The sequence below is a fragment of the Pelodiscus sinensis genome, chromosome 14, assembly GCF_052426305.1.
Source record: "Pelodiscus sinensis isolate ZL-2025 chromosome 14, ASM5242630v1, whole genome shotgun sequence".
In the NCBI taxonomy this organism is placed as follows: domain Eukaryota; kingdom Metazoa; phylum Chordata; order Testudines; family Trionychidae; genus Pelodiscus; species Pelodiscus sinensis.
The window spans coordinates 18,817,841-18,832,050 of NC_143065.1; the positions used below are offsets into that span (position 1 = coordinate 18,817,841).

General features: G+C 41.9%; 1 protein-coding gene across 1 annotated transcript in view; it reads left to right on the plus strand.

Moving 5' to 3' along the window:
* PRTG (protogenin) overlaps window positions 1-14,210 on the plus strand; it is a 148,320-nt gene that overhangs the window by 101,703 nt on the left and 32,407 nt on the right. The window contains exons 12-13 of the mRNA XM_075897295.2: window positions 8,645-8,740; window positions 12,654-12,840. Of these exons, the coding sequence (XP_075753410.2) occupies window positions 8,645-8,740; window positions 12,654-12,840 (283 nt within the window). The remainder of the gene's footprint in view (window positions 1-8,644; window positions 8,741-12,653; window positions 12,841-14,210) is intronic.

Genomic DNA, 14,210 nt, shown 5'->3' on the forward strand with positions numbered 1-14,210 from the left:
TTCATTTAATAATTTCACCAGTAGTAAAGATATCAAGAGCTGCTTTTTGTTGTCTGGATGAGAATCCTTTGATTTCTCATCCCAACATTTCTTCCTCATTGGGTCCCCTTTCTAGCAGTGTGTTCATTGGAACTGCATGATGACACCAGCTGGCAGTTATGAGTTATAACACACTGGTAGGTTCCATCTGCTGGGCTGGGAGACATTCCTTCCTTTCTCCGTGTTGTCTTTATCATTTGGGGGAAATATCTACAAAACAAAGGGAGTCTTTTTCTTTCTGTAAAATGGCAATAACTGCTAGGATTTCAGTTTACATTTCAGAGGCCAATGAGTGTCTATGGAAGTTTATTGTGTTTTGGACAGTGTAAGATCATCTTATATATATTTCTTTATTTGCCACATTGTTTTTAGAAACTCTGGAACTAAATGAGAACATTATGACATTATTCATTCTCAGGGATTTTATGGTCTGCCACATACACAGGAAGTTAGTATTGGCACACTGGTGGTTAAGTCCTTATTTAGGTTAATAGACTGGCAATTTTTGTACCTGTGTACAATAAAGGGCATTTCTGGTACCATTTAGAATATCCATATTTGGAATTGGGTTCCTAAGTTTGAAAACTGTGCCATGTATATTTAAATAGTATTTAGATGGTAATTTCATGTAGCTTTAAAAGCTTCCATTCAATCTAGGGATGTTAGGAAGCGAGTAAATAGCTAATCTTATAGTCGATAGAATTTCTATTGACTACACGATTAGTTGATAAGGGAGGAAGCCTCTGGGACCTACCCTCTGCTATGGTTCTGTAGTTTAAATGTAGTAAGAGCTAGGCAGGCTGGCTGCTAGTACATTTAAACTGTAGAGCCACAGCGGGGATAGGTCCTGGACTGGTGCGAGGTGGGACTGAGCCAGGCTTGCTCAGTCCTAGCTTGCACCAGGTCCAGCAGCTCTTGTCTGCAGAGGATCCCAGCAGGAAGCTTGGACTCCCCACAGAAAGGGGCTGCTCTCGGAGCAGCCTGTTTTCAAGGCTAGGCCGGGTCTCTGCGGACAGGAACCCGGCCCCCACTGCGCTGCTGCCTCTGATAGAGGCAGGAGTGCTGTAGTGGTAGGTGGCACCATGGAGACGGTGCTGGGGGGAGCTGGCTTTTAAGATACAGAGGCATCAAGGGATGGGGAAATGTGAGTAGTCGAGTTGTTGACTTGACTACCTGATAAACCTAGGTGACTACTCAACTACTCCTTTACATCCCTAATTCAATCTAGTCTTTTAAAAAGTTATTAAAAAGACTTCCTTAGGACGCAAGTATAATTAGCTGACTGTCACTTTGTAATGAGTACTCTTATTTTCACATCACTTGCCCTTATTAAAAGGAAAGTGAAAGATTTATTAGAAGCAGGACTGAAATCAGTAGATACAATTTAAACAGTTATGTTTTAAAAAGCATGGTGCTCTCTATGATACTAAAGAGTAGCAGTACTGCCAAGTAGTCAAGTCTCAACTTTTCACACTGCGCAGCAGTTATCAGGATTCCTTGTGTTCTATCATAATGTTTCCCTCGTTTTCCAGAGGAATGCATTGACTTTTCATGAAAATAGCACTATAACTTGAGAGCTCCTTTTTAATTGGATTTTAGTATAAGCTATTACAATTCAGTGCTGAAACATCAGGACCATTCTGTTATACAAAATATTTGCTAACTTGATAGGGGGAAAAAACACTTCCCAGAGCCAGATTTTTCTTATAGCCATTACTTGATTTTGATAGCTTGGCTATAGCAGTAACAACAATATGCTCTCTCTCTCTCTCTCATCTGATTAGTAAGTAACTGTGAATACCATAAGTATAACACCACGTTTGGAATCCCATTAAATAGAGTACAGGAGTGTTACCAAGGCCTGTTATGGCAAATTTTAATCACTTTCACAATATTCTATTATGTCAGGTTATAATGTATGCTTTTTAAATTAAAGTACTTTTTATTGTATTTTGGAAATACACATTTTACAATGTGTTAACATTAATTTAGCTCTGCAGTTTCACTGTGCGAAACCTGGCAGGCAGGTGCTGAAGAGAGAGAACACTTCCCCCTAGTGTCTGGTTGCTGTAAGGGTTTTGTGGGAAGGTGACTTGAAAGGAGATGGATTACAAAATATCACTTCACCAGAAAATGCTGATGGAACCTGCACAGCATTTCAGCCTGCTGAGAAGTGTTTGTAGGCCCTACATCAAGATAGATTAAACGTTAATACTTTTGAGAAAAGAAAGTTAATCTATATTAAGAACATTTAAATTAATACATTTTAAACTAATCCATGTATTTTAGACACATTGCTCTTGCTAGCCCTTGTTTTAGTGAAATCTCGCAATCCAAGTACAATTTATGGTTGAACTAATATATTTTTCTTTACTGTGGGCAGTTATTGGGGCTACTGGATATATGTACCAAATCCTCCTCATAACTTCACTGAGATCTCTGGAGCTATGCCAGATTATATCATCTGAGCATCTGATCCATAATGTTATCACAGTTTTTTTTAATGCACTACTTTATGTACTATCGAAGAACAATCACAGCAAAACTAGTGAAATAGGTTTACCAAATTTATATTCAGACCTCAATAGTGCTGATCTTTTGATCTGTGTGAGCTACACAGTTTGGGTCCTATTCACCAGTATATATATATTTTAGATTTAAAGAATAACAGATGCCAACAGAAAGTTTTTAAGTAGCCTTACACTCAGTCTTACAAGAGCATAATACAACCAGCAACATTATTATTATTATTTTTTAAAAGGAGCAAGTTAAGGAAAACAACAAGGAACTGAAACGTAGCTCTTATGCACCTTATCCCCAGGAACATACTTTCACTGATATCCAGTCAAATAAATTGGACTTTCTAGAGTTAAATGAAACAGTTGATAATGATAGCAAATTATTCAGCTATATCAAACACAATATCTTTTTTTTATATTCAGTTTTCTAATTAAGATACTGAATTTTGTGTGAAGTTGGTTAAGTGAATACCTCAGACTAGTTATTGCTGAATAGCAACAATCTTTTGTCATAAATGTGTTACTTCTGTGCATGAGTGATAGTTTCTGTGGGTTTTTGCATTGGCTTCTGAGGCTCTGAAGCCCCCCTTTGCTGTGTAATGTACATGGATAGCATATATTAAACTCAAGACTGTCAGACCCCCAGGTGGGCATGCCATCACCAGTCTTTCATCAGTGATTTATGTTTAAAGTATTCATGATACCTGTAGTGTATAAAGATAAGGAAGCCTCCTTACATTTGTTTCTCTCTAAGGAACTGCCTGGCTTTAGAGAGAGACTGTCTGATCCAGTTGATGAACTGCAAGATAAAAAGTGTTTATGCCAAGTCTGTATTGAGATTGCCACCTAGCAATAAATCATATCTCAAGCTAGAAAATCAACCCAACAAATAGTGCCTTTCATATTCTAACTACAGGCTATTTCAAACCAAAATATCATCTTTCCCCTTCATAAAATAGATTGTTGACATTTCTTTTTCTGATTTATCTTGAGTTTAGACACAAACCTATAGATATTCATGATTCTGTTTTGCATATTGTAAAGTCTCAACCAATATATCTTCCCAAATATCCTTTGAATTGGATATTGTACTAATACCATGGGTGCGTCTACACATCACCCTAAACTTGAAATAATGTACGCAATTTGCACTACGCAAATTGCGTATCTTATTTCAAAACTATTTCAAAATAGCTTATTTTGAAATTTGGCACGTCTACAGAGTGCCAAATTTCAAAATAATGCACTATTTCAAGCCATCCCTTATTTCTCATGCAACGAGGTTTACCAGAATGGTGAAATAGCGCAACCATTATTTCAAAAAATATTTCAAAATAATGGGCGGCTTGTGTAGACGCAGGGTAGTTATTTTGAGATATCACTGGTATCCCAAAATTCCCGTTCAGAGTAGATGTACTCTATGAGAGTAATTTCTGATTTTTATATATTATTTTTCAGATGTCCCAGCACAGTTTCCACTTGCATCTCTTTTTTGTCCTTTCATTTTATGTTCTTTTTGATCTCCGCTGTTTTTAGGGTGTTTCAGTCCAGTACATAGGGCCGCATCCTTTAGTAGAAACAGGCTATATACCAATATGTGCTTTCTCAGCCATGAAGCCTCTTAAGAGTCTTGTGAAATGCAGTAATACATGGCAGCTTAGTAAATTCTCTACAAGGATTATGGATTCAATTTTTGATCTAGGCAACCTAACTAAAACTTGACCTGCCCTATCTCAAGTGTAGCAGATTTGTTATGTAGAGAACTTTACTTTTAAACAGTAAAGAAAATTCAGAGAGCTCTGTCTTTAAAAAAAGAACAGATTGCTTTTTTATATTAATGTTTTTTTATGTGCTCAGTCTTTATTTGAATAAGAGCAATTACGTTAATTTTTGTACTTAATGCAGACTAATGCAGTTGCCTTTATTTTAAAAATTACTTTGACTTTTGGAGTGAAATTTTCTCTCCGCCCCTCAAGTCTTGTCAAGTGTTAATGAGGAATTCAGGTTAAGAAAAAAGCAGAGAATATAAACAGACCTCACAGGCTCATTCAGCTCAGCAAGACTCTAGGCTTTAGCTATTCCTCATTACACAGTGAAGATGATCAGTTCTGGGTGACCACTTTCAAAGGGCACAAGGCGTTTTTGAAGGTGCTCGGCAGGATGATGGATTGTCTTGTTTGTCATCCTATGTCTTACGGAAATGCAGCAGGGGTCTCTTCTACAGGAACTTGTAAAGAAAAGCACAGACTGTGAAACTTGATCAGTTGTATACCACTTGGCTATATGGCGTCTCTTTAAAGGCCTGCTAAGTTGCATTTGAATTCAGGATTTTGCTGAGAGAGGATGGGAGAATTCAATTCAAATCAAATAATAAATAAGTGAAAAATAAGTCCAACCTGTATGCAAAAGTCATGCTCTGAAATGTTGAAAGAAGTTCTTATAACTAAATGTAATTTTTAAAAAATAAAGTGTTCTTAAGAGCTTTTAGCTAGAAGCAGAAGAGACTAAATGTCCTTTGATGGTGTTTCTGACCCAGAAGCAGGAAGCATAAGAACAAGATCTCATTTTAATAAAATCCCCAACATAATTTTGTAGTGCTAAAAAGTTTTAATAGTTTGGATTTGGTATATCCCAATATTGGGTACTTCAGATGCTCATCTTTCTCTTATTTTCAATTTTTCAAATGCTCAGATTATTTTTCTCATTTCCTCTAATTACTTGGAAGTCAACAGTGGAAATTTCAGCAGAATGTCAAGATACCAGTTTTAAAAACCCATTCAGACATATTTTCATTCGTTTTTCTTTGTGAGTAATCTGTGTCTGCCTCTCTAGCCTGTCTTTGGTCTAGTAGCACTTGACTCTGTAGATTTATAAAGATATATTTTCAGATTTAAAAAATTAAAACACTGCTCCTTACCTATGCTACTACAACACTTTATTATTTAACACTGACAGAATGTCCTTTGTGTTGTTTACTTGTGAACAACATATTGTTCAGTTGGCCAGTGAAAACATATTGCTCAGTTTCACTTTTTGATTCGTGTGCACTTACTAGAGGATTTACCCAGTGTTCCTCAGGACCTTCAAGATAGGCTGCTGGAGGTATATGGATATGCGGGAGTCAGGGCAGGGGCTTGGCAGGGGGCTGGAGGTCTGGAGGGTGCAGGAGTAGGGATCTAAAATCCCATTTAATTAGTTAACTGGTTCAATGTTAAGTTTAACTGGTTAACTGATTAAATGGGGGCAGGCAGGAGGGCCGTGGGCAGGGGCTGCCCCAGTCCAGCTGTTTCTGACCCTGCATTGGGCTGCTAGCTCCCAGCCCACATGGGCTGGGAGCCTGTAGCCCTGTGGGGCTGGAGCAGGGCTGCTCCCAGGTAATGGTTAAGTTACCATGTGAGCATCACGCATTAAGGGTAAGGCTTACCAGTTAACCAGTCAGGATGGATGGTAGCGATGGTGGGAGGGGCAGGAGGTTTCTTCTTCCCAAGGCTGGCCCGAGATGGCCAAGATCATGCTTTCTGGCTGCTGGCATTGCTCCCTGGAGTGGGAAGGGGGCAAGCTGCCCAGCCAGCGGCTGCTCCAGGGGCTTGCTTGCTGCCCCCTGTGGTCATTCTGGAGTATAATTATCCCTGCTACCAGGCCCCTCCCTTTCTGTTTGATTAAAAATAATCACATTCCATGCACATCCCATTGTCCTTGCATACCCAAACCCTAACCTTGTTTGAAGTTATAAGAGGAATCTGCATCTCAAATTTGATGGTCCTAGACCTTACCATTTAGGAGGAGTTCTTGAACAAACTGACTTCTGAACCGTCTCTCTCTCTCTTTCTCTCTCTCTCTCTCACTCGCGCACTCAGATGCACAATCTCTCTCAAATGTATAGTGATGAAACGTTTGTGTTAAACACAGCAGGGGAAAATTTAACTCTAAATAAACCTTCACTAACAACTTAAACTCATTCAATCATGTGTATTAGATTTGGTAACAAAAAAGTAATTAAAACAGATCTACACATGCAGCATTCCCTATCCAACTGAATCCCATTAATTTTTTTTCTTTAATACCTCCTAGATGCTGTTTGTGTGTGATTCTGCCTATATCAATATAGTCATTTATTTGAAAATCATAAAAATGTTTTACAAACTATAGATTCTGTAATGATAACTAAATTTTCAAATTAACAAGATTTGGTTATGGTGCTACTAGTAATGCAGAGGATCTGCAGAGGGAACTAAGGATTTAACTTACGCAAAGGATCATAAATGTTTAAAGAAATGTCTCTGAATTAAGTCCAGTTGAATTGGCTGAGATGGGCTGCATTAAATTCTATTTTAAATAGAAAAGAAGATAGTTTAATTACAGAAACAATAAAATTATGATGGAGACATATTTTAGGACCAAAAAAACCCAAAAAACCAAACCCACAGACAAGGTCAATGCATTCTTATAATTTCCATTTTAACTTAAATCTGCTTGGAAGGAAATAAGATCCCATCTCCATAAACAGCAACACAGGAAAATATCCTAACATAACTCTCATTTCTGTAGCACTAGAATTCCAATAAGAGCCACTGAGAGTTTATATAGTAATAGCAGAAAATTAACCTCTCTTAAAGGGTCACTATCAATTTGTAAATCTGCCTGAAAACTTTATGTAAATATTGTTTGAAAATAACACCCAAACGTAATTAAACTGACATTAGAAGAATAGAGAAAAAAGTATTTTTTTCCAGTTGGTTTATTTTGGTAAAGATTTTCAGAGGCTAGAACCGTGGTCCCCAACCCGGTGCCCGCGGGCGCCATGGCGCCCGCCGGGCTCTTTACATGCGCCCGCGGAGCAATCTGGGCTGGCAGGTGCCAGCCCCGGGCGCATGGCCGGTCCCGGGAGCACCGCGCGTGCCCTTGCCGGCTCTGGCGCCGGCCTTGACCCCGCCCCTAGGGGCGCCGCACGTGCCATGGCCCCAGCCCCGGCCTTGGCCCCGCGGCGCTTACGGGGGGGGGCGCCGGCCCCGGGCGCGCGGCTCTGGGGGGGCCCCGCCCCCGGGCATGCGGCTGGGGGGGTCGCTCCCGGGCGGGCAAGTGTCCCCGCCCCCTGGCGCCCAGCGGGCGAACGGCCACGCTCCCTGGCGCCCGCCAACCTGAAAAGGTTGGGGACCACTGGGCTAGAAGAAAAAGATCTGAGCACGTTTGGTGGGATTACTATGAGGGCTACCCCAAAAACATTCTTCCAAAACCTACCAGGGATGCAGAAAAACCCTGCAAAATGTTTAGAGGCTTTTAAAAAAGGATATTGAAGGGAGATGTACCAGAAAATAGAAGTTTTAAAAATTAATCAGCTTTAAAAAAATTAAGTAGACAGCAATCCATTAAGCAAGCCAGAAAATCAGCATTAAAGAGCCCCCTAAAAGCTAGTGTTAGAAGTCAAAACATGTATTAATTAATCTTATTGTATTTGAGGTATAAACTCTGGAGGCCCATAGCCATATGATTTCTGCCTGATTCTGGTTCTACCCTCCTGTCCTTATCCCATTTTACTCCATCCTGGATCTCCAGAAGCAAATCTTGGTATCTGAAACAAATTCTACGCTCTCTACTTATGTAGACCACTTTATGTTCTGAATGTTATTTCTATGCACACTCTAGTATTTAGGATAGCTGAGAGCTCAGTGGTTTGAGTATTGGCCTGCTAACTCTGGGGTTATGAGTTCAATCCTTGAGGGAGCCATTTTGGGATCTGGGACAAATCTGTCAGAGATGATACTTGGTCCTGCCATGAAGACAGGGGACTGTCAAGATCCCTTCCAGTTCTATGAGAGAGTTATATCTCCATAAATAAAATCATTATAGCCACAATAGTGAGCAATTGCTGCAGAAGGAATTTGAGATTCATCCCACTTCACTGAGGGCCTAACTTCAGTTTAGGTTAATGAGAGCAAGATTGGAGTTACTCTCTGATTTAAGTGAGCAAATATTGAACAAGAATTGTAGCAGAATCAAACTGATTGCAGCAGCATCCTAGTATTTGTGTAGATATTTGAAAATCTGCATTCTTTGTCTGTAATATAATTCATTTTCTATTTATGCAGATCCAAGAAGAAAGTACCACGTGAGGCTATTGGCATTTAACAACATGGAAGAAGGTTACCAGGCAGACCAAACAGTCAGTACTCCAGGATGTGTCTGTAAGTGCAAAAGTTGCATTACCAATTCTACTAATAGTCGAGCATTTCAGGATCAATAGTAGCCCTGTGTGCCTGTGATGTTAATCTAATAAAATATCAGTTTATAAAGCCTTTTGAGAAATCATAACATTTGTGACAACTACAAATCTCACCCACCACTTAGCTATAGGATTCTGATGTACTTGTAAAACATGAAATAAAAATGGGAAAAGCAAGATAAATAGCAAACAGAATGTCCTTTATCATTCTGTTAGCCTAAGCACCTTGTCATTGATTTGTCAGTGATACTTCCACAGTTTCTCCTGATATTATATCCCCATGTTTAACTAGACTAAAGGGACTATAGAAGCGATCTCTTGATCTGGTGCTAGTTTTTGCTAGAAGTCATGTAACAGCCTGAACACAACCTCTGAGCACCATTTAACGTTGGGAGATATCAGCTCTGTATCCAAACTTATATACTCAAACTTATCTATTAATCTGCCAACATGTTGACGCCAATATTTTAAAAGGGCTCTAGAGATGATCCTGGCATTTACAGATCAATAAGTCTAACGTCAGTCCTGGGCAAATTAGTTGAAACTATAGTAAAGAATAAAATTGTTAGACACAAGGATGAATATAATTTGTTGGGGTAAAGTCAACATGGTTTCTGTAAAGGGAAATCGTGCCTTACTAATCTGCAAGAGTTCTTTGAGGGGGGTCAACAAACATGTTGACAAGGGGGATCCAGTGGATATAGTTTACTTAGATTTCCAGAAAGCCTTTGACAAGGTCCCTCACCAAAGGCTCTCAAGCAAAATAAGTTATCATGGGGTCCTCTCATGGACTGATAACTGGTTAAAATGCAGGAAACAAAGGGTAGGAATAAATAGTAAGATTTCTGAATGGAGAGAGGTAATTAGTGGTGTTCCCCAAGGGTCTGTCCTGGGACCAATCCTGTTCAACTTATTTAAAAATGATCTATAAACAATGAGGAGGCAAAATTTACAGATGATACCAAACTGCTCAAGATAGTTAAGACCAAAACAGACTATGAAGAACTTCAAAAAGATCTCACCAAACTAAGGATATGTCTACACTACAAAGTTAGTTCGAACTAACAGACGTTAGTTCGAACTAACTTTCATAGGCTGTACACTAGCGCTCTGTTAGTTCGAATTAAATTCGAACTAACGGAGCGCTTAGTTCGAACTAAGTAATCCTCATTCCACAAGGATTAAGCCTAGTTTGAATTTACTAGTTCGAATTAAGGGCTGTGTAGACCCTTAATTCGAACTAGTGGGAGGCTAGCCCTCCCCAAGTTTCCCTGGTGGCCACTCTGGCCAACACCAGGGAAACTCGTCTGCCCCCCCCGGCCCCGGACCCCTTAAAGGGGCACGGGCTGGCTACGGTGCCCGTGCCAGGTGCAAGCCTGCCAGCACCCAGCCAGCAGACCCTGCACCTAGCACGGATCGAGCCACACACCCGATGCCCCCCAGCCCTCCCCTTCTTCCCGGGACTAGGCTGGCGGCTCCCGGGAGCTTGCCCGGGACCGCAAGAGGTGGGCACCTGCCTGGGCTATTGCGGACATGGTGGACCTTGTCCATGACCTCCACACTAGGCACAGGAAAGTGGCTGGCTTGGGCAGGAGAGCTGCCAGCCTGGCCACCCAGGAGCAGGTTTCCATGAAAATCAAGGTGGTCCACTGAGACCCCCGACCCTGAGCCCTGAGCTTAGAATAGCCATCCTGGGTCAGACCAAAGGTCCATCTAGCCCAGTAGCCTGTCTGCCGACAGTGGCCAAACCTAGGGACCCTGGAGGGGATGGACCGAAGACAGTGACCAAGCCATTTGTCTCGTGCCATCCCTCTCCAGCCTTCCACAAACCTTGGGCAGGGACATCACTTTTACCCCCTGGCTAATACTACTCCATGGACCCAACCTCCATGACTTGATCTCACTTCCCTTTAAACTCTGTTCTAGTTCTAGCCTTCACAGCCTCCTGCAGCAAGGAATTCCACAGATTGACTCTTTGTTTTGTGAAGAACAACTTTCTGTTATTAGTTTGAAGCCTGCTACCCATTCCTTTCCTTTGGTGTCCTCTAGTCCTTCTTTATGGGAACTAATGAAAAACTTTTCTGCATGCACCCTCTCCACCCAACTCCTGCTTTTAGAGACCTCTATCCTGTCCCCCCTCCATCTCCTCTTTTCTAAGCTGAAAAGTCCCAGTCTCTTTAGCCTCTCTTCATATGGGACCTGTTCCCAACCCCTGATCATTTTAGTTGCCCTCCCTTCTCCCAGCCTCTCTCTTCCCCTCTCCCACCTCCTTTTCCCAGTCTCCCCTAGTTTTGTTCAATAAAGACAGATTCCATTTTTGAACACAATTGTCCTTTATTTTGTACATCAGGAAGGGGGGCTAGGGAGGGGTAAGTGGAAGGAGGTGAGGGAGGAATGGGGTACAAGCCCCCCGATAGGGAGGACTGGGTTGGCTCTGCAGGCTTTTGGGGGTGGAAGCTCTCCTGCAGCCCCCCAATTGTCCCCTCTCCCCAGATGGCAGCCTGTGGCAAGTGCAGCCGGGCTGATGGCCGAGTGCTGTGATGTGCCCAGTGTGGGTACTCCCAGTGTGGGCACTCCAAGCCAGGACAGCTTTGCAAGCGGGGCACCCCTGAGAACTGTCTGTCCGGGGTGGGGGGTCGGGACCCTTTAAGCGCAGCCCTTGGCTAGCCTGAGACAGCATCTCCACGCTCTAAGTCCTCCTCTGATGCCCTGCCGGCACTGCTTCCGGCCATCCTTAAGCCTGGTTCAGGGTCCACTTAATGTGGACATGCTAGTTCGAATTAGCAAAATGTTAATTCAAACTAGTTTTTTAGTCTAGATCCGTTAGTTCGAATTAGCTTAGTTCGAATTAACTAATTCGAACTAAGTTAGTTCGAATTAATGTTGTAGTGTAGACGTACCCTTAGTGATTAGGCAACAAAATGGGAAATGAAATTTAATGTCGATAAATGTAATGCACATTGGAAAAAATAATCCCAACTATATATACAATATGATGGGGACTAATTTGGCTACAACTACTCAAGAGAAAGATCTTGGAGTCATTGTGGATGGTTCTCTGAAATAAATCCACTCAATGTGCAGCAACAGTCAAAAAAGCAAATAGAATGTTAGGAGCCATTAAAAAAGAGATAGCGATTAAGACAGAAAATATCTTATTGCCTCTATATAAAACCATGAGTAGCCCACATATTAAATACTGTGTACAGATGTGGTCACCTTATGTGGAAAAAGATATATTGGCATTGGAAAAGGTTTAGAAAAGGACAACAAAAATTATTAGGGGTTTGGAATGAGTCCCATATGAAGAGAGATTAAAAAAACTTGTACTTTTCAGCTTAGAAAAGAGGAGACTGGGGTGGGGGGAAGGGTTATGATAGACGTCTATAAAATCATGACTGGTGTGGAAAAAGTGAATAAGGAAAAGTTATTTACTTATTCCCACAATATAAGAACTAGGGGTCACCAAATGAAATTGATAGGCAACAGGTTTAAAACAAACAAAAGGAAGTTTTTCTTCACTCAATGAACAGTCAACCTGTGGGAATCCTTGCCAGAAGATGTGATGAAGGCTAGGACTTTAACAGCGTTCAAAAAAGAGCTAGATAGATTCAGGAGGTTAGGTCCATCCATGGCTACTAGGCAGGATGGGTAGGAATAATGTCCCTAGCCTCTGTTTCTCTGGAGGTGGGTGACGGGAGGGATCATGTGAGGATTACCTGTTGTGATCCCTCCCTCTGGGGCATCTGGTATTGGCTACTGTCAGCAGACAGAATACTGGCCTAGATGGACCTTTGGTCTGACCAGTATAGCCGTTCATATGTTTATATGTAAGAAGTTGATGAAACAAATCTTGCTTCTCTTTGTTTAACCAGCTGTCCGTGATCGTATGGTACCTCCACCACCACCACCCCACCACCTATATGCCAAAGCTAACACTTCATCTTCTATCTACCTCCACTGGGGAAGGCCTGCATTTACCTCTGCACAAGTCATTAACTACACCGTTCGCTGTAACCCTGTCGGACTTCAGAATGCCTCTTTGGTGCTCTACCTTCAAACGTATGTACAGTCTGCAAGTTATTCTTTGTTCCCCAGATCCTTCCTCAATACTATCTCATTTGTCTGCACTCCACCATCTTTTGATTACACTTCCTGAAACCTCTCTCCGCTGCAAGTCAGGTGTTTTTCCCAGGCTTCTGCCAGTTCTGTTTGTTAGGAGGTGCTATTGAAACACTGTGGCTACGTCTGCACTGGCCCCTAAAAGCGGAAAAGCCATGCAAATCAGGTAAGTCAGGATAGGGAAATCCGCGGGGGATTTAAATATCCCCCGTGGATTTAAATAAACATGTCCGCCGCTTTTTTTCCGGCTTGGGGAAAAGCCGGAAAAAAAGCGTCTAGACTTGCGCGATCCTCCGGAATAAAGCCCTTTTCCGGAGGATCTCTTATTCCTACCTGAGGTAGGATCCTCCGGAAAAGGGCTTTATTCCGGAGGATCGCGCCAGTCTAGACGCTTTTTTTCCGGCTTTTCCCCAAGCCGGGAAAAAAGCGGCGGACATGTTTATTTAAATCCGCGGGGGATATTTAAATCCCCCGCGAATTTCCCTATCCTGACTTACCTGATTTGCATGGCTTTTCCGTTTTTAGGGGCCAGTGTAGACGTAGCCTGTAGTTCTTCACCTTTGTTGACAGATGGGATCTCCACTCTGCCATTGTCTCTCTTCACTGAGGCAAAGGTGCTCATTTCTAGCCCTGCTGTACAATAGCTGAAATGAGAACACGAATATTGAGTTGCTTGCCAGATATATGACATGAGTTTGTTTGTAGCCCTGTTCTTCTTTGTTCAAAGAAAAAAAAACTGGAAGTGCATGAAATAGATGTGCTGTTCACAGGTAAACTTGGCAGAGACAGGACATGGGTCAAGTGGTCTAATCACAGGACTAAACTACATAGCTTGTTCTTCTTCTAGTGCTTGCTCATGTCCATTCCAATTAGGTGTGCGTGCGCTGCGTGCCCGGATCCCAGAGCTTTTTCCGTTAGCAGTATCCATTGGGCCAGCCAGGGAGCCCCTTGGAGTGGCGCCGCTATATCGGCACATATATACCCCTGCTGGCCCTTGACCACCTCAGTTTTTACCGCCCTGATGGTAGCTGGAATGCTGACTACACTGGTAGTCCTTACCCTTAGCACGTGTACATAGTTCTTGTTGTTCGTTGAGAGTTAGTAATTAGCTTAGGGTATGTCTACACTACAACGTTAATTTGAACTAACTTAGTTCGAATTAGTTAATTCGAACTAAGCTAATTCGAACTAACGGATCCAGACTAAAAAACTAGTTCGAATTAGTGTTTTGCTAATTCGAACTAGCATGTCCACATTAAGTGGACCCTGAACCAGGCTTAAGGATGGCCGGAAGCAGTGCCGGCAGGGCA